This window comes from Carettochelys insculpta, chromosome 1 (assembly GCF_033958435.1).
Source record: "Carettochelys insculpta isolate YL-2023 chromosome 1, ASM3395843v1, whole genome shotgun sequence".
Classification (NCBI taxonomy): domain Eukaryota; kingdom Metazoa; phylum Chordata; order Testudines; family Carettochelyidae; genus Carettochelys; species Carettochelys insculpta.
The window spans coordinates 14,616,010-14,637,594 of NC_134137.1; the positions used below are offsets into that span (position 1 = coordinate 14,616,010).

A 21,585-nucleotide genomic window follows, 5' to 3' on the forward strand; every position below is an offset into this window, starting at 1 on the left:
AAGAAAAAACAGTTACCTGTTCCATAACTGGTGTTCTTTGAGATGTGTTGCTCATCTCCATTCCAAAATTCTCCTGCCTTCCCCACTGTTGGAGTAGCCGGCAAGAAGGAGCTGAGGCAGCGGTGGGGGTGGCAGGCCGGGTGGTACGGTGCTTATATTGGTCGCCATATCAATGCCACTCCAGGAGGAGCCACACCGACCCTCTGGCTACTGGCTAGGGCAGAAAGCTTCTGGCAAGTGGGTGTGCGCCAGCACATATCCAACTTGGAATAGACACGAGCAACACATCTCGAAGAACACCAGTTACAGAACAGGTAACTGTCTTTTTTTTAAAAAGACTACCCTTTTTCTTCAGATTACAGGTTGAACCTCTCTAGTCAGACACGCTTGGGATCTGACCAATGCCAAACAAGAGACTATTCCTGACCACGAGAGGTCAATATCATCTAGTACATTACCAGTATTTACACTGCTTAGTTACTGGGTTCTTAGAAGACATTTAAGAGTAAATTACAGCTAAATAACAGCACAGAACACTGAGAGTCAGAATTGATGGCTGTAAACAAACTTTATGGGACTGTGGGAAACCTGATCACACCCCTAATAAGTGGTCATCCAGCTAACTAAAATCATGCACACTCATGGGAAATAATATATGGGCAAGATCAGATGTGAAACAATTGCATATAAAAAATCCAACATGTCTGTGAAAGGCGGACATATAAATAGTGGTAGTTTTTTAAAGTGCTTTTACACAAATGCTAGGAGTCTGTCTAATGAGATGGGTGAACTGGAGTACCTCATATCAAAGGAGGAAGTTGACATAATAGGCATCACAGAAACATGGTGGAATGAGGACAATCAGTGGGACACTATCATACCGGGATATAAATTATATCGGAAAGACAGAACAGGTCGTGCGGGTGGCGGAGTGGTACTATATGTGAAGGATAATATAGAATCAAATGAAGCAAAAGTCCTAAAGGAATCAAAATGTTCCATAGAATCATTATGGATAACAATTCATTCCTCTAATATGAATATGGCATTAGGAATATATTACCAACCACCTAACCAGGACAGTGATAGTGATGCTGAAATGTTAAGGGAGATTAGAGAGGCTATCAAAATAAAAAACACAGTAATAATAGGAGATTTCAATTATCCCCATATTTATTGGGTACATGTCACCTCAGGACGGGATTCAGAGATTAAACTTCTTGATGCCTTAAATGACTGCTTCTTGGAGCAGTTAGTACAGGAACCCACAAGGGGAGAGTCAATTCTCAGTCTAGTCCTGACTGGAACACAGGATCTGGTCCAAGAGGTAACTGTTACTGGACCGCTTGGAAATAGTGACCACAATATAATAACTTTTAATATTCCTGTGTTGGGAAGAACACCGCAGTGGTCAAACACTCCGGCATTTAATTTCAAAAAGGGGAATTACACTAAAATGAGGAACCTAGTTAAACAGAAACTAAAAGGTAGAGTAAGTAAACTAAAATCCCTGGAAGCTGCATGGAAACTGTTTAAAGACACCATACTAGAGGCCCAACTTAAATGTATACCCCAAATAAAAAAACACAGTAAGAGACCTAACAAAGAACCACCATGGCTTAACAGCCATGTTAAAAAGGCAGTGAGAGAGAAAAGGGCAGCTTTTAAAAAGTGGAAGTCAAATCCTAGTGAGTTAAATAGAAAGGAACACAAACACTCCCAAATTAAGTGTCATAATGTAGAAAGAAAAGCCAAAAAAGATTTTGAGGAACAGCTAGCCAAAAATTCAAAAAACGATAGTAAAATGTTTTTTAAATACATTAGAAGTAGGAAGCCCGCTAAAAAAGCAGTGGGGCCCTTGGATGAGAAAGATATAAAAGGAGCGATCAAGGAAGACAGTGCCATTGCGGAGCGATTAAATGATTTCTTTGCTTCAGTCTTCACGGCTGAGGATGTTACAGAGGTTCCTAAATCTGAGCCAGCCTTTTTAGGTGACAAATCTGAGGAACTCTCCCAGATTGAAGTGACATTAGAGGAGGTTTTGGAGTTAATTGATAAGATGAATAGTAACAAGTCTCCAGGACCAGACGGTATTCACCCAAGGGTTCTGAAAGAACTCAAATGTGAAATTGCGGAGTTATTAACAGAGGTTTGTAACCTATCCTTTAAATCCGCTTCGGTACCCAATGACTGGAAAACGGCCAATATAACGCCAATATTTAAAAAAGGCTCTAGAGGAGACCCTGGCAATTATAGACCGATAAGTTTAACATCAGTACCAGGCAAATTAGTAGAAACAATAGTAAAGAATAAAATTGCAAGGCACGTAGAAGAGCACGAATTGTTGGGCAAAAGTCAGCATGGTTTCTGCAGAGGGAAGTCGTGTCTAACTAATCTATTAGAATTCTTTGAAGGGGTTAATAAACATGCGGACAAGGGGCACCCAGTGGACATCATATACCTAGATTTCCAGAAAGCCTTTGACACGGTCCCACACCAAAAGCTTTTATGTAAATTAGGCGGTCATGAGATAGGAGGAAAGATCCTTTCATGGATCGGGAATTGGTTAAAAGACAGAAAACAAAGGGTTGGAATAAATGGTAAATTTTCACAATGGAGGGGGGTAACTAGTGGTGTTCCCCAGGGGTCAGTCCTGGGACCGATCCTGTTCAACTTGTTCATCAATGATCTAGAAAATGAGGTAAGCAGTGAGGTGGCCAAGTTTGCAGATGACACCAAGTTGTTCAGGACAGTCAAAACCAAAAGGGATTGTGAAGAACTACAAAAAGATCTCAGCAAACTGAGTGATTGGGCAGCAAAATGGCAAATGAAATTTAATGTGGGTAAGTGTAAGGTAATGCACATTGGAAAAAATAACCCAAATTACACGTACAACATGATGAGGTCAAATTTAGCTACGACAGATCAGGAAAGGGATCTTGGAGTTATAGTGGATAGTTCTCTGAAGACATCCACGCAGTGTGCAGCGGCAGTTAGTAAAGCAAATAGGATGTTAGGAATTATTAAAAAAGGGATAGATAATAAGACAAAAGATATCATACTTCCCCTATATAAAACTATGGTACACCCACATCTTGAGTACTGCGTGCAGATGTGGTCTCCTTACCTCAAAAAAGATATATTGGCATTAGATAAGGTTCAGAAAAGGGCGACTAAGATGATTAGGGTTTTGGAACAGGTCCCATATGGGGAGAGGCTAGAGAGACTGGGACTTTTCAGTCTGGAAAAGAGGCAATTGAGGGGCGATATGATAGAGGTATATAAAATCATGAATGGTGTGGAGAACGTGAATATAGAAAAATTATTTACCTTTTCCCATAATACAAGAACTAGGGGACACCAAGTGAAATTGATGGGTAGTAGGTTCAAAACTAATAAAGGAAATTTTTCTTCACACAGCGCACAGTCAACCTGTGGAACTCCTTGCCGGAGGAGGCTGTGAAGGCCAGGACTCTATTAGGGTTTAAAAAAGAGCTCGATAAATTTTTGCAGGTTAGGTCCATAAATGGCTATTAGCCAGGGGTAAAGTATGGTGCCCTAGCCTTCAGTACCAGGGCAGGAGATGGATGGCAGGAGATAAATCACTTGATCATTGTCCTCTGTTCTCCTTCTCTGGGGCACCTGGCATTGGCCACTGTCGGCAGACGGGATACTGGGCTGGATGGACCTTTGGTCTGACCCAGTATGGCCATTCTTATGTTCTTATGCCAGATTACGGATGTTGCTGGACAAGAGAATGCCAGATTTGAGAGGTTCAACCTGTACTTGCAAAGGATTATTCTTTGAGCATAGTGATAAGGCCTCTAGAATATTAAAAGGATACAGCTAAGTTAAAATAAATGTTGGCACTTATAATTACTAATAACAGCTGAGATTATCAAAATTGAAACTTCTAGGATCTGCTTTTGGTATTTCTCATAAACTGAGTGTTACCAGTAAGCTAGTCTGTTTAATTTTTTGTTTTCCTCATGCCTTAGTACAGTGTTTGCTGTAAATACTTCAAAGGACGGTTTGCATTGAAACAAAACAATTTACCCTTAAAAAGTTTTAAATACATTAATATTAGTAGAAACATTATCTTTATGTATTTTGTGTCTCAATTCCAAGGCAATCTACCATTAATTGAATGTAGGTCTGTAACGTCCAACACATTAACCACTAGCCACATGTGAGTAGTGGGCTTGAACAAGGAGTATATTTTTGGAGCAATGCAACTAGTTCACTATAGCAGTTGCCCCATAGTAGCTAATGATTCAGAACTGGTCGGACACCTTGGATATAGGTTATTTCTGCAGTGGAGGACTTTTTTGTTTTGTTTTGTTTTGTATTTATTTGGTTGGGGGGAGAGGTGTAGGATTAGGGAAATCTGCTAGTTGCAGAAGCATGTACATCTAAATTGGTACATCTGGGGAATGGTACACAGAGAATCACTACCATGCCAAATTTGGAGCTGTTGACTTGCAGACTTTTATACTATAGGGCGAACATTGCATCCATCCAAATCAAATGGAAATAAAGTTCTCAATTATCTTTGTACAAATGTGCTATTGAATAACACCTCCAAAATAGAGCACAAAAAGTATTTGTCAACAAGAGATACAAAAGAAAACAGTAAGATTTATGTAGAACTGTTGATATCCAAAGAAGACAGCCCTGAGTATTAGCTATTGATGGAAGTTACGTTTGCACCTCTGGGGCCTGATCTTCACTACACCATGGACTGATGCTGCTGCTGTCGATCCACTGGCACTCAATTTATTGTGTCTGCTTAGACACAATAAATCAACCTTCAAGCACTGTCCTGTCGACTCCAGTACTCCACCAGGATGAGAACAGTAGGCAAAGTAGATGGGAATGCAGATTCCACCGACCTTACTGCATGAAAAACATTGCAGTTAGTATGTTGACTTCAGCTGCGCTATTCACATTTCTGAAGTTGCATATCTTTGGTTGACAGGGAGCATAATGTAAACTAGGCCATACTGTTTGTTTTAGCGAGCTGATATTCTTGCTTTTCACTATACCTGAATGTTAAAATAAAATCCAAATATAATATTGACTGGGAAGCAAACAGATAATTCCATACATCTTTCTACATATTCTGGGGGAAAAGAGAAGGGATGGAAGATGTGGAGAGGATTTTGGACAGACTGCCCAAAATAACTTTTAAAAATCCTGGTTTATTTATCCCTACTTAAATCATGCGTACAGGACTTATGTGTCCCATAGCAAAACAATAAGCAGAATCTCTTTAATTCATTCTTCCCATAACTGAATAAAGACTTAATGCAAGTCCTGTAGCAAGATTCTGAATTACTCAGACCAGTTATTTTAATCATCTCCTGAGAAGTATTAACAAACCATGCATTGAAAAATGTACCCTCAACCCCAGCTTCAGCATTTGGTCATGCAGTTTTTGCTCCTGTTTCTGCCCTCCCTTTTTTCCACCCCCTACTGCTCCCCCGCAAATCCAATGTTTGTGTATTGCCTAGCTACACTTAAATTCTATAATGAGAAATTTGTGTGGGGCTCCCCACAACTTTGTTTGGATTCTGTGTACACAGATACAGTTGCAGGATTTGGCTGTAGAGTAAACTCTTCAAGGTGGGATCTTTGTGCTTATCTCCAAAGCATTTAGCGCACTTGTTTACACTGATTTAAATATTTATGCACTATTATGTTAAGAAATGTTCTACATTAAAATTATGCTTTTTCACTCAGAAGTATTTTTGCATGCATTACAGTTCTTAGCATGTTGTTTCACTAATTTCATTTGTCCTGTAAACTAAAAACACCTGGATAGCCATGCGAGGTTACACCACCAACTGACTAACAAAGGAATCTGAAATTATGGCAGTTAAAATGTTGTAGGTGGAATGAACAGTTTTGTTAAATAATGACTAAATCATCACAATCCATCAGGTTACTTGCTGGAGTTGACCTGTAGGGACAAGATTTTGGTGACGTTGCAAGCATTGGGGATACACCAAAAGTGGGAGAAGTCTAGAAACTGGGAAAAAAATCCACTGCTCAAAGGCTTTATTTTCATGTTGTCCTAGACCAAATCTAGAAGTGCTGGCTGAGAAGGAGGACATCACTCAGGAGAAGGAAGCATGAGAATAGAAAAAGTACTGTAGAGCTGCAGTGTGGGTTTAAAGAACAACTACTATGTTCCCATTGGCAGATTTTTACTGTTTATTGTCAAATGCTCTCCCACCCCAGACTTTGGGCACTCCACTCAGAGAGGGAGTTTCAGAAGGACTTCAGACTTGTGATTGATTTTCAGACTTGTGCTGCTAAGTCAGAGTGCTTTAGAAAAATGTTTAAAAATCATAAGTCAACCTCCTCCAGTTCCTCAGGAAAATCATGAGAACGGACTAAAAGTCATGAAATAGATAATTTTAAAAAATGTATGTTTTTGTTAAGTGCTTTTTGAGGTTTGAGCCTTTAAGAGAGCCCTTGGTGCAGTAGTAATGGGACTCTGTGCAGGGGTCTGACTGAGGGTTGTTGGAGAGCGTGTGTTGGATAGAGCTCAGCAGCAGAGTTTGCACCCAGAACCCCCACAAATAATAAACTCCTGTGCCGCCAGATCCCTGACAGAGCTGCCTGCACCAAGATTGCTGCATAAGGAACCCCCTCAACCTGCACCTAGATCCCCTCACACTGTTCTTCTCCACATTTTAGTCCTGCCTTCATAAACCTGCCTGCTCACACACTGACACAGAGGGGCAGGGCCCTGAGGTGTGTCAGGGCTAGGCCCGGTCATTGCCCTCTTTCAGGGTTGAGTGCTGTCTTACTGCTGAGTCGATGATATGAAGTAAACAGGATGAAGTTTAATAAAGATAAATGTAAGGTGCTGCACTTAGGAAGGAATAATCTGTTTCACACATACAGAATGGGAAAAGACTGTCTAGGAAGGAGTACAGCAGAAAGGGACCTAGGGGTTCTTGTAGATCACAAGTTAAATATGAGTCAACAGTGTGATGCTGTTGCAAAAAAAGCAAACATGATTCTGGGATGCATTAGCAGGTGTGTTGTGAACAAGACACGAGAAATCATTCTACCACTCTACTCTGCGCTGGTTAGACCTCAGCTGGAATATTGTGTCCAGTTCTGGGCACCCCAATTCAAGAAAGATGTGGAGAACTTAGAGAAGGTCCAGAGAGAGCAACTAAAATGATAAAAGGTCTGGAGAACATGACTTATGAAGAAAGGCTGAAAGAATTGGGCTTGTTTAGCTTGGAAAAAAGAAGATTGAGGGGGGACATGATAGTGGTTTTCAGATATCTTAAAGGGTGTCATAAGGAGGAGGGAGAAAACTTGTTCTTCTTGGCCTCTGAGGAGAGAACAAGAGGCAATGGACTTAAACTGCAGCAAGGGAAGTTTAGGTTGGACATTAGGAAAAAGTTCCTAACTGTCAGGGTGGTCAAGTACTGGAATAAGTTGCCAAGGGAGGTTGTGGAATCTCCCTCGCTGGAGATATTTAAGAACAGATTAGATAGATGTCTATCAGGGATGGTGTAGATAGTGGTCGGTCCTGCCGTCGGGGCAGGGGACTGGACTCGATGGCCTCTCAAGGCCCCTTCCAGTCCTAGTGTTCTATGATTCTATGATTCTATGCCCTGGAGCGGTCGGGGAGGGAGCTGCAGAGTATCTTCCACCAGTGGCCTGTTCTCCCTTCTGCTGTACTGGTGCCTTTGCTTTTCTCTGGCAAATAACATTTGCAGAATATAAAAACGTGTGCAGGATTTTTAATTTTGTGATGCAGAATGCCCCCAGGAAGAGAATGTAAATTCCTGCCAGCATTCATCTGTAAATCCCCAATACTGGGTGTGGGAGACAGCAGTGTCACCTTTGTGAAGATTAACTTTAAAAGGATGCTGCCAGTGTATCTAACAAACAATATACTTTGTTACAATTCCTTTGAAGGGCAAAACCGAAACCTGTCTTTGCGTGAGAGGGGGTTTTGTGTGTGTGTGTGTATTGCATGTTTCCAGATTGCATCTTTGTTGTAGGATCACATATAAATGGCTCTCTTAAAGTAGATGGAACTATTTGTTGTTGTGCTTTTTACAAACTGATGCAGTGGAACAATTCCAGATTAAAATTTGAACAGTGGTATTCATGTAGTGTGTAATTGTCAAAACGCCTGTCAGAAGCAGCCTCAGAATACTCCTGTGAGGTAAGTGTTGGGCCAGTTTATGGATTGGGAAACTGAGGCACATACCTGGATTAAGTGATTTTTCTCCAGTGCATGACTGTCAGAAACTTTGAATAGAATGCAGGTTTTTGTGGATCCCAGTTCCATGTTCAATTCAATAAACATATTGCCTGAATTAAATCTTTTTATCCAAGTATGTTGTCTCCTTTGTTGTTTTATTGCTAGATGAGGGAAGAAAAATTACAAGACGAAAAAGCATCTGAGGATCTGATCCACAAGCTAATTCTCGAAGACATGGAAGTGGGAAAAAGAAAAATGGAAGAACAGCAAAAAAAAGATGACCCAATAATTCTTAAAATGAATCAAGAATTTGTAAGTATATACTGCACTGTTCCTTCCCGAAATTTATCGTATTTAAACCTACTCAGGACTGATGGACTTCAATCTCTGTACCAGTAATCAATTTTCTGGACATAAAACATTACCTATTTCAATGTCTCCCACTCTTGCACAGCTGAAACTGAGAGTTGTATGTCATTGGAAGCAGTAGCTTCCCAGTACAACTTACTTGAATTGTTTCTAGCCCTAGAAGGACCTGAGGTACCAGACTGTCCAGTTGTGATATTTTTAGCTACACAAAACATACCTTAGGTAATCTTGTAGAGGTTTGATTAATTCTTCTGTGTATATTTGGCTTCCATAGTGCTTAAGACACCTGGGTCTACAGGAGAAGGAATGCAAGAGACAGTCCCAGGAACTTTTTAAAAACTGTCAAAAGCATTCCTAAACTAGCTACCTGTAATAAATGTGAGATAAGCAGAATACAGGATGGTGTGGAATGATGTTTTTATTGCTGTCATTTGGAGTGACCTGTTTAACTCAGTTTTGGCTTCCTCACTTTTGAATAATGTGACTATTTAAAATGTGGTGATAAAAGCTGTATAGAAAACCATACAATCGCATGTCTCCTCTTTCTTTCTCACTCACATATAATATTTGTAGAAATACAAAGTTATGTAATATGAGTCATGAGGTAGAAATATAAATTTGTGTAGTATGAGTCATGAGAAGAATATATGGGAGCATGACTTCTTGTTTAGCTTGGCTTTTGACCATATCAGTCATAGGCTACATGGAAAGTACCATGTAAAAAGTTATGCTGATATTGAACTATTGATCCCTTAGGCTATGTCTACACAGCAGTGTTATTTTGGAATAAGCTATTCCGGAAAAGCTATTCTGGAAGAGCTGTACTGGAATAGATTATTTCAAAATAATAGATATTGAAGTAACGCTCAGCTATTTTGAAATAGAGCGTCCACACACAACAGAGCTATTTCAGATTAGAGCCTCTGGATGCACTATTACTTGCTTTGAAATAGCCCCTATTCTCTGTCTACACAGCCTCTGTTCCAAAATACCTATTTTGGAATAGGTGCTATTCTTCATAGAATGGGGTTTACCGAATTGGAAATAAGCCAGTCACTGTTTCAGAATTATTTTGAAATAGCATTTGCATTGTGTAGACGTTTACAAAGTTATTTTGGAATAGCAGCCGTTATTCTGAAAAAACTTGCTGTGTAGATACACCCTTCTTTTAGTGCCATTTTCAGGATGACTTGCTTTGGGCTCTGAGTCCTGATAATGAAACTTTTGTCACAGAACCACAGCTGCATGCGAGTTCATTTTTTTGCAAGTGGTAGAAATGTTGGGCCATTCTTCAGAAGATCCAAATTGCTGTAGCCCAAGGCAAGTTAATAGATTTATGACCATACACACCAGTTGGCATGCACAGTCTGTTCTTTACACATTTCACACGTAACCACTGTATGGGCTTTTTTGGAGACAATTTCCCCTGGCAAAACTATTTCCTGAGTGACTCTTATGTGCTTGCCAGCTGATTCCTCCTTTCTTAACTTCAGTTTCCTGAACGCCTGTCGGATTCTGAGAATGAAGAACCATTCCAGTGCAAACACACGCATCGGTCGGCTTTTGTTTCCAAAGGCAGCACCTATTCTTTTACCTTCCTGACAGGGTAAGAAACAAACTTGGTTCAGACTTGCCATTCATTATGAATGTACCTGTTTGTCCTTTTTGTTGTTGTTTTTATTATAAGCTGCCCTGAAGTACCTGAATCTAATTCAAAAAGTCACCACAACTCAAAACAAGTTACAGCTTTTTTGGAGTTTTAGAAAATTTGATAATGAATCATTGGTAAAATATAATCAGGAATCCAGAAATATGTAGAGTAGGAACGAACCTTGAGAGGTCACTAAGTCCAGACCCTATGCTGATACAGGACCTAAGTCATCCCTGACAGGTGTTTCACCAGCATTTTCTAAAACGCTCCAGTGACTGGGATTCCACAACTTCCCTTGAAACCTATTCTGGTGCTTAACTATTAACTCTAGTTCACATCTAAAGCTTCTCTGATGCAGATTAAGCCCATTACTTCTTGTCCTATCTTCACTGGACACGGAGAACAATCACCATCCTCTTTATAACAGTCCTTAGTGTATTTGTAGATTTCTATGGTCTCCCTTGCCCTTTTCTCAAGATTAAATATGCCCAGGTTTTTTAATCTTTTCTCATAAATTAGTTTTTCTAACCCTTTGATCATGAGCAGCATCTCTTTGTCCAACGGTTGCTGTAGAATTCTTAAGGATTAGTTCATTGGATATCAAAATAAAAAACCAGTCCAGTAGCACTTTAAAGACTAACAACATAATTTATAAATAAATAAATTATGTTGTTAGTCTTTAAAGTGCTACTGGACTGCTCTTTTTTTTGATAGTATATAGACTAACACAGCTATCTCTCTGTTACCATTCAACATTCATTGGATATGTGTCTTTTGAAGGATATATTGTAAAGTGCATTATATTTACCATCTCTTTATGTAGACTATAAAGATCAATATGGGAAATTCATATATTAAAAAACAGTTTCTTTATAATGTTCTCAAAAGGATGCAGGGCACTTCGCAACACAGGTGCCAAGAGCTTGTCCCTGCTCCTAGGAGCTTATAATATAACTCTGCTCTTATTGGTTGCATCAAATGTAACGAGTGAGAGATACTGGGTAGGAAAGGACAAGGATTTCTGCAATGTCATGTATTTACTTGGAGCTAAATTGTGGCTTGCCATGAGCCCTGGGTGTAGAGCAGTGTTAATTGCAGTGCCTCAAGAAGCAGATTAGTCACAATCTGCTTCCAAGTTCCCCCTGCACTGGTAACTTAGAGTGGTCCTGTTCAAGCTTGATTCTCTCTTGGTGGCTAGCACTACTCCTGCATGACGAAGATAGCTGGCACAGGTAAGCAGAACGTGCTATGTACACATCTTAATGGTGCCATGATATCTGTTGTTTTTAAGTTAATATACAATGTAATGTTTTATACGTCCCTGCTTTTTAGGAACCTAACCTCCAAGCTGGAAAGGAGTCAGAGTTGCAGCGACACCATTCAAGATCGATCAAAGAGCAGGCAAAGATCAGTCCCAGCCAACAGAGCAAAGGTATAGGTGTGTTTGGAAATGTATCGCATCCAGTGAGGGCGAAGTTTGTACACGGAAATGCTGCCAAAGGCTGTGGAGCAACAGCTGATAATTGATAGATGATCGCCAAGTAACTATCGATTATCTATCTGTCAAAAAATTGTTGTGTCAGCAGAGGTGTGATGATAAATCTGTATGGCTAATCAGTCCCACTGACTGTCAGTCCAAGTTGGAAGTACAGGTTGAATCTCTCTAGTCCAGCAAATTCTGGTCTGGCAACATCTGTGGTGTGGCATGATTGTAGTTAGTCGGCTGTCTACTTATGGGTGTGGCCAAGTTTCCCATGGTCCCATAAAGTTTGTTTCCAGCCACCAGCCCTGGCTCTCAGAGTTCTGTGCTGTTATTTAGCTCTAATTTACTCCAGAAGCCTTTTACAAGGCCAGTGAGTGGTGGAAGTGTTGGTAATGTTGCTGGACAATAGCTACGTCTACACGTGAAGCCTACATCGAAATAGGCTATTTCGACAAATAACGTCTACACGTCCTCCAGGGCTGGCAACGTCGATGTTCAACATCGACGTTGCGCAGCACCACATCGACATAGGCGCAGTGAGGGAATGTCTACACGCCAAAGTAGCACACATCGAAATAAGGGTGCCAGGCACAGCTGCAGACAGGGTCACAGGGCGGACTCAACAGCAAGCTGCTCCCTTAAAGGGCCCCTCCCAGACACACTTGCACTAAACAGCACAAGATCCACAGAGCCGACAACTGGTTGCAGACCCTGTGCATGCAGCACGGACCCCCAGCTGCAGCAGCAGCAGCCAGAAGCCCTGGGCTAAGGGCTACTGCACACGGTGACCATAGAGCCCCACAGGGGCTGGAGAGAGAGCGTCTCTCAACCCGTCAGCTGATGGCCACCATGGAGGACCCCGCAATTTCGATGTTGCGGGATGCGCAACGACTACACGTTCCCTACTTCAACGTTGAACATCGAAGTAGGGTGCTATTCCCATCCCCTCATGGGGTTAGCGACTTCGACGTCTCGCTGCCTAACGTCGATGTTAACATCGAAATAGCGCCCAACACGTGTAGCCGTGACGGGCGCTATTTCGAAGTTAGTGCCGCTACTTCGAAGTAGCGTGCACGTGTAGACATGGCTAATATCGACCTCGTGTGATTCAGCAAATTCTCTGGTCTGGCGCTGGTCAGGTCCTGACGGTGCCGGACTGCAAAGGGTCAATCTGTAATTGTTGGAAAAATGGACAATGCCTGTGCCTGTTTGCTAGCATTGTGTGGTAACAGGGAATTAGAAGGGTACCACACCTCCTATTTGGAAATCAGATTTCTTTTCAAACCTGATTACTGGTTATTTTAAAAACATAAATCTTTCTCAGGCATGTTAAAAACCATCTCTACCCGACCTCCAAAAGTATTTCAGGAAAAAGTTATCCCACCCCCCCCCACCCCTCTCAAATGCATTTTAAAATGGAACAGAAGTGAACATTGCTGGCCTGATATCTGACTCTTTCCTGTCCATCAGCGCTGGTTAGTATCACCTGTGTAGGAACGGTAGGTCTGCTCTTGCTCTTGTTGAATCCAGCTCTGTGAGTGAGCAGGTGCTACAGGCCCAGCAGAGGGAGAACAGGAGCTCTGATTTCCAGAGGAGCTGAGTGCCTGTGGCTCCAGTAAGAGTTGTGGCTACTATGCACCTCTGAAAATCCAACCCAAAAGTTGTTCCAGCCTAACTATTAGGCTGCTGCACATCTGGCAGACTTCTTCCTTTGCATAATTTCTGGGACTCTTAAGGCCTCTGTCAGCACCATCAGCCCCAAGCTTTGGTCTCCCCAGCAGCAGCATTGATGGGATCACTCTCTGTGCTCCAGTCTCCATGCATGTAGCCATTTTCTGCTTCTGTGGCCTATGGGCTACTGATACCTGGCAGCAGCATTACACAGTGCAGCCTGGCCTGCACTGCGCAGCAGTGGCTGCCACTGAGCTGGTGATCCCAGTGTTACTTAGTGAGTCACACCAAGAACCAGAGTAGGAGATGAGGGAGATGTAACATGCTTCAAAGGGCTTCAGTGACAGGGCCTGCCCCCACTCTCAGCTGTCTGAACTGGGGCCTCCCCTGCAGCCATTGTCTGAGCCCTTGCTCCAGAGACTTCCTCCCTCCTGTCACATCTTACGTGTCCCTGAGCCTTCACTCCAGTCTCCAAAGGGGAGCGCGGCTCCTCCTCCACATCTCCCTGTCTGGCCAGAGATCATCAGGAAGTTGTTCTCCTCAGGGGGCTGACACCTTCCGAGCGCCTCCAGGCAAGGTGTGTGCAGCGGGACGGGGGGGGGGGGGGGACGGTTCCATGCCCCTGGAAAGGGTGGAGCCTTGGGCAGAAGGGACAGGGCTGGGGCAGCCAGGCCTCAATGCTGCCCTGAGCACAACACTGGCCCCTCAGCTCCAGGCCTCACAGGTGCATGGTGAGGTGCTCAAGTGGCAATTTAAAGGGGCTATGGGCTCCAGCCACTGCGGCAATAGCAGTAGCAGCAGTCGTGGCTGGAGCCGCAGGACGTTTTCAGTCACAAGACTTCAGGGAAACTGCCCTCTTTGCTGCCGCCTCACCTCCCACCTGCCCCCGGCTCCTTCCCCGCCGCTCTGTTGGAGGCCCTATTTTCCCATCTCTCTTCTGCCTGCATTTGTCCCCCCCGCTTTCTGCACGCAATCCCCTTCCCTTCAGCTCCATGCTACAAGATGGGGGGGAATCATGCTAGAAATCCAACAACAGTCAGAAACCTGAGGAACCCTTGGGCAGCCATTTTGGTGGGGAATCCTACTTGCAAGATGGGGAGATCTTCAGGAGGTCCAGCTAGGAAGATGTGAATGGTCTGACCGACAAGGCGCAGGGTACCTTAGACCTCTGAGGTCACAGTCATGGGATTCTTAGATGACCTAATCTAACTTCCATGCAAGTTAGATGTTGTTTGGCTGAAACTAGAATAAGGCCTTCCCATGACAAAGGTATTTTCAGGTAGACTGTGAGCAGACTTGCCTGGAGAACAAGTCCTGCACTAAAAGGGTGTTTCACAATCTGCGTTAACTCCAGAGACATAAACTTGTTAAAAATCCACCTCTCTGTAAGCTGCTCAAAGAAAGGCCAGAGGCTACCCACCACATCCCGTCATCTTGACTTTGAAAAAGACAAATGTCGTTTGCATTGGTGTGTATAGTTTTTTTCCTGTCTTATTTGTAGTTGTGTGCTCTTGTGCTTCTAAATGTGACAGTGTTAGAAATGGCTTTGAACGTGGCTGGCCATGTTGCTTTGAAGGCGTGTCAGCTGCCAGCTGCATTGTTTAATCACTAGCAAACTGGAAAACATGCTGAGTATGCTGATAATGTAAAAGGAAGACCCACTCCATGTCATCCAATTAGCCTTTTCTCTCTGCTTCTTGTAGTAAGTGTGTGTTGAGCCCTGGATCAGACATCTAGTATAAATCAGTTGATGACAAGAAAACGTCTGAGTTTACATGCTACAAATAGTGCACCCCGGCAGCTCATTCCTGCTGTGCCCTAGCTTCCAAGGCCATAAGGGACCATTGTGATCATCTAGTTTGACCCCATGTGTAACACAAGCCATAGGATTTCCTCTCCCCCTTGCCCACCCTTTTCCCCTAAAAAGTCCTAGACCAGATTATTTAAGAAAACACCCAACCCTGATTTATACATTGCCAGTGATGGAGAATTCCTCATGTTCCTTGGCACATTTTTCTTGAGTTAGTCTAATTCTGTGGGTATCAGCCTCTCTTTGTTCCTGTGCTTCTAGCTTTTGCCACTGCCTTGACTAGCCATTGTCCAGTCCTTTGATGTCCCAAGCACAGCCCTAGTGCTAAGGGTGAATTTGGGATCCAGCCTCTGCTAGGTTCTGGTGCACCCTCATAATCTGTGGAGCTGTTCAATGCACTCTAGCCAACTGCGGTCATTCCATCTTCCTCAGACAGCATTCTCACCACCTTCTGAATTGCTGCAAGATCTTGGGCACCCCAGATTTCCTTCCATAGTAGAATGTGCCCAGCTGAATAGAAGGCAGGCAGGGCTGTAGGGCCTAGCCCAGGGGCTGGGTAGTCATTTTTAACGTGGAAGGATAAGGAAATCATTGGCCAGAGAGCAAGACGGTGGCATCTTGGCCTGATAAACAGGTACAGATGCCTAAAAAGTTAAGAACTACTTGTCTAGTAAATTGTTTAAGTCAGGCGTGTCCAACCCGCGGCCCGCGTGCAGCCCTGGACAGCTAGTAATGCGGCCCCACAAGATCGTAAACTTTTAACATTATTATGTGATTTATATACATTAACTACATTATATATTTTATATGCGGCCCAAGACAATTCCTCTTCACTCAGTGCGGCCCAGGCAAGCCAAAAGGTTGGACACCCATGGTTTAAGTGATCCACGGGCTGTACTGTTCTCCTACAGAGTCATCCATTTTATTCTTACTCTGGGACAGGGTTCCCTCTAATTTTTTCCATCCCTGGGCAGAATAAATTTTATTATATGCACCAAGGCACATGCTGATGTGCACCACCAGTAGAAATACATGCTGTCAGCTGTAAGTGGCTGTGGGTGCTCTGCTAATTAGCTGGGCAGCACCTGAATTTCTCCTGGGTGGCTGCGCAAGCGCTTAGCTTACAGGGAACACTGCTCTGGGACTTCTATTTTGATCAAACTTTTGACAAAACTTTCTAAACTGATGACTTATCTTACAGGTTACCTCCATAACAAGTACATCAACTCCTATTGTTGGCGTTTTGTCATCCACCCAAAACAATCGCTGCCTCTCTGCCCCAGATTTGACTGCTGAAAAGCGCTTGGTTTTCAACTCCATTTCATCACTTTCCATCTTGCACAAGCCGGAGCGATCCATCAGCCCTGAGAGCAATGACAGTATCTCAGAAGAGCTCAATCATTTCAAGCCTATAGTCTGCTCACCATGTACTCCTCCAAAGAGGCTACCCGATGGCAAAGTCTTGAGTCCTCTGATTATAAAATCTACTCCAAGGAACCTGACCCGAAGCCTGCAGAAACCAACCACCTATGAAGCTAGTCCCAGAATCCTGAAAAAGTGGGAGCAAATATTCCAGGAGCGCCAAATTAAAAAGACTTTCTCTAAAGCTACCCTTACATCTCTGGCTTCAGAGACAGGAGAGGACAGTGCTAACTCTACTAAAGAGCAGCCACGAATGTTAAATGATCAAATTCCACCTGATGCTGCGGTGCACACAAACACAGAGTTTGATTATTTCCCTTCTATCAGTGACATGGAGCTCGAATGGACTGGTATCAAGAAAACTGTCTCACTGCCCTTAATGACGGGTGGCAATTCCTCGGAACCAGAAACAAGGGCAAATGGAATCTCTCTGAATACTCAAGTTTCAGATGTGTCTGAAATAAAAACAAATTCATATCTGGACAAATCTTGTGTCAGCATTGGGGCAAAAATAATGACTAGAATAATTGGAGTCAACCCAGTGCTGCCAGGGAACAGCGTGCTAGGAGTTGCGGTCAAGACAGCAGGAAAAAAGCAGCTTAAATACCTGAACAATAGTGAATTGATCAACGTACAAAACGGTACTTGCAATTCTGTTGAAAATATTATTGGTGAACAGTCACCTTCCCTGAGACGGGGACGCAAGAGACACTGTAAAACAAAGCACTTGGAACAGAACGGTTCGATTAAAAGACTGAAGCAGACAGCTGGCGAGATGGGCTTGGCCACGGAGGATCCTCTTGTGAGGGAGATGGACGAGAAGCTGCAGCAGGAGGAGGAAGACAGGAGGCTGGCCTTACAACTGCAGCAAATTTTTGACAGTGAAAATAGGATAGTGGATAGGCGGAAAGGAAGAGTCGATCAATATCTTTTGCGTTCAAAGAGCACTACAAGTGCAAAGTAGCACTTACGAACAACGTTGCCTTTTGTAGAGGACACGAGGTTTATGAAAATATCCTGTAGGAAGAACTATTTTCTTGTCATACTTCCACCCACTTCTACTTTTTTTTTTTCTTTTTGACAGTAAGGTATTCTAGATCCAGTTCATGCTGAAGCCCAGGGTCCTTGCAGGTTAAAAACAAAATTCACCTCTCCCATTTTCTCCATCAATTGGAAAGACACATGATCCTCACCGTGTGTACTTGAAATGTGTTTGAACATGGTGACATTTCTGAGTTGAATGCTGGTGGTGGCCATCTTGCTAAGGCATTGAGCTATCAGGAGTGAAGGAGCTCAGTGCTAAGAACATTGTAAATCCAACGTCCAACTTGCACCATCACATCAGACAGAAATTAGGCATTGAAAGCACATTTAGGCTCTTCTCTCCAACATTTCAGTCCTGTGCCCATTTCACTCTTTCCTTACACTGCAGCTAGATGCTGTGAATGGATCATAAGTCAGACCACAGTGACGTAAATTCCCGGGTTTGTCATAACCTTGTAACAGTGAAACTCTGTGACAGTGAGGCTGAGTCATGCTTTCTCCTTTTTGTCCTAGCAAATAAGGAGCAAATGGACGTACTAACAGTGGATATGATTCGGTAACATGGTTTCAGGGGCACAGAAAATGGAAAATGTTAGCACAGATTAGAAGTTATTTTAATGAGGCCAGATGAAATGGAGGAAATATGCAAACGAAGGATTTTACAGAAAATACATTGCTGACAACTAGTTAATAGACATTGGAAGTATCACAGACAAAGCTATAAAGAAAAGGTCAAGTAACTACTTCCTACCCATCCTTTATGGGTGGCATCTAGCCACAAAGAGAGGCTGGTTTTGCCATCCTGTGTTCTGAGACAGTGGTTGGGTTAGTGAACTGAAGGTGAAACCAGTAAACATTGTTTTACTCATATTAGACATTGAGACATTAGAGAAGCATCAGTAAGTAATAAAGAGAGCCTTTCCCCTCCTCCCCAACCACATAAATCCATGTGACATTGGCAGCGTGGGAGCCTTCTGTAATCCTGGCTCGTGTGACGTAAATCGGTCACGCTTGGGTAGGGGAATGTGTGCACCACGGTAACAGTAATAAACTCAGCACTTATTGCACTATTTACTCAGAGGTTTCAAAGTGTCTTGTAGCCGTAAGTATCCGTTATCTTCACTTTTTACATATATCAAGTGAGGCACAAAACGTAATTTTCAAAGGCAGCTGTTGCTTTTGGGTGCCTCCATTTCTGGTTGAAGTCACTGAGAGCTGTGGGTCCTCGGCACTTTTAAAATGAGTGGCCCTAAATCTCCCAAACTGAGCTGTCAGAAAACAGTGGCATTCCATCATCTGACCCTTCAGCCCATCAGCTTGTCCAGAGTCAGTGGTAGAGCTGCCGGGAGTCAGTGGTAGAGTTGGGAATGGAACCCTGGGTGCTACCTACTGGAGAATGTGCTCTCATACCCATGCTTGGAAATCCCATGAAGCCCTTTCAGAGTGAGTATTCCCACAAGCTTTCACTGTTGTGCTTAGTGCCACCATGTGGCCCATGTTCTAAGCAGCCCATCCAGCATTTGAGCTGATCAAATCTGCATGCCCAAGTCAGGAAGTGGGTGTTAGTTTTTCTCTCTTGGATCAATTGCAAGGATCAGTGCATAGATCAGTTAAATGCTCATCTGTCTGCTTCCTTCCCAGGGGTCCTCTGTTTTTCTCCCTCCCATCTCAAACGTGTCTTCCCAATTGTTTCCCTGGGTGAAAAAATTTCCGTGATTACCACCAGTAAGAGGCTCAGAAATGTCAAGCTCCATGTTGAATCCTGACTTTCCACACGATGGATCTTCTTTTCTTTCAGTGGAATGTTGTTTCCCCTCAGAAACATGAGTCTGTCAATTAATACCTCGCTGCTCATTGTACCAGGTGACATTGGTATTTTAAAGAGCTGTCTGAAACACACTGCACCAATCAACTGGCTAACCTTGCCTCTCACCTGCGGAGGATAGGGAAGTTCTGCTAATGCAGCACACAAATGAGGTTAATGTCAAAGGATTTGAATTGTTCACCTATTAACCTTTTGTACCATGTCTTTCACTCTCTCCTTCCGTCTTTAAATGATGATGAATAGCTGGCTTTCCTGGCAACAGATAGGTTTGGTCTCCCTCTTGCCACTTATTCGTATAATTACAAGGACCCTGAAGTTTTTTTTTACTGCTTTAAACTGGATTTTTTTTAAACAAAGAAATCTTATATTTTAATGGATAAAATTTATATATTTTAAATACTATATTTCAACAGATCAACCTTCATTTTGAGAAATCTTGTAGTAATGATGACTTAATATATATCTCTTATTAACACACACAAAAACTACTGGCTATTAAACTAATATACGAAGCCAGGAAGTTGATGCTGGCTTTCTGCACTCTCTTAGATCTGGACTGCTGTGCCTAACTGTTGTAGCTCGTGGGTTGTGTATTGTGTCCTCTTTGGAGAGGCAATTCTACCCTCATTTACACTCTGGCAGCCTCTTTGGGCCAAATGCACAACTGATTTAAGTAGGTACAGCTCCAGTGACTTGAACTGCATTGCACTCTCATAAGCCAGCAGTGAATTTGAAGGAAACTGGTGAGTCTTTGACTTGAAGTAAGTGTGTTTGCATGGGTGAGAGTAACTGAGGGTGGAATTTGGTCTCATCAGTACTTACAAGCATTAGAGTGTATTTAGGGTGAAACAGCAGTCTTTTACCCTGAATTTCCTATATTTTGTTCCAAGCGAAAAATTTTTACACTATCTACCTGTATTGATTTCCCCCCCAGTCTTGTGATGCATCCCCTCCTCCCCATCCACGTGAATGCCTTGAAACAGGCGTCCTTACTCAGTTACTTAACATTGTGCCCGTGTTGGCTTGTTCTGAGGCTGGGCTGCTGGCTTTTTTCAAACAAAAGAACTTTTAAGAAACTCGTGTGGGTTTCAGAAACTGAATGTATCTTTTCTTAGAACGAGATTTTGAGTTCTACCCACCTCGGCCAGTGTCCTTTTTATTCTTGTTTTTAAGATCACTTAAACACTTTGGGGGTTTGTGTGTTAATTTCATGTATTAATTTCCTTTATTATTTTTTTTTTATTTTAGTGTCTCAGTGGAAGTGCGGGAGCCATTGCTTCAGTAGGGTGGTTCCTCAAGTCAGCATAGCCTGGTAGAAAAGAATCATGCTCGAATGTCTGTTACATATTTTATTATTTATGGGTCATGCATGCAAAGGGCCCTGCTCTGCCCACTGTTAGATGATTAATCCCAGGCTCTGCACTCTCACTGATTCAGTGGGTGCAGGTCTTTACCCTAATAGAAAAGCCCTTATAGTGTATGATCCATTGCATTGGTATTTATTTAAGGAGGCCTTTGATTTTGGGATCTTCATGTAGAATAACTGTGGATCCTAAAAATCTTTGTCACTTTTTTACGGAACATTACTGCTCATGTGCAGTAGCATCTTTATATAGTGTGGCAGGGTTGGTTTTAATATTGCAAAGGGTACTTCTCAACAAAAAATTGTGTAGGATTCTAGTCTGTTAATTTTAGCCTTTCTCAAAGGAAAACTACAGTTTCTATCTCTATTTTATTCTCCGTCTAGTTGCACTTGCAGTTTCCAATTTGCTAGACTAGGCGCAATCCTACTCCCTTTGAAATCAGTGAGAGCAGGATCAGGCCCATACAGGCTGGTCCAAAGTCTGTTGAGGTCAGTGGGAGTCTTTTTATGAACTATCAACCGTTGGAGCAGACACCTAATTTGTGCATCTCCATGTGCATTTGGCTTGGGCGGCTGGAGACTCGAGAGTTGAGTGGTAGGTGAGATGTGTTGGAACGTTATGCTACTTTAACATGAGCAATGCTTTTATTATTTACTAGAAATGCCTGGGTAAATAATAGCGTGCTGTATACAACCAGCAGAAGT

The 21,585-nt window shown here is 42.7% G+C and overlaps 1 protein-coding gene across 1 annotated transcript in view; it reads left to right on the plus strand.

Moving 5' to 3' along the window:
- RNF169 (ring finger protein 169) overlaps positions 1 to 17,623 on the plus strand; it is a 52,134-nt gene extending 34,511 nt beyond the window's left edge. The window contains exons 3-6 of the mRNA XM_074976981.1: positions 8,408 to 8,554; positions 10,105 to 10,217; positions 11,595 to 11,694; positions 16,428 to 17,623. Of these exons, the coding sequence (XP_074833082.1) occupies positions 8,408 to 8,554; positions 10,105 to 10,217; positions 11,595 to 11,694; positions 16,428 to 17,612 (1,545 nt within the window). The 3' untranslated portion in view covers positions 17,613 to 17,623. The remainder of the gene's footprint in view (positions 1 to 8,407; positions 8,555 to 10,104; positions 10,218 to 11,594; positions 11,695 to 16,427) is intronic.
- The last annotated feature ends 3,962 nt before the right edge of the window (positions 17,624 to 21,585 follow it).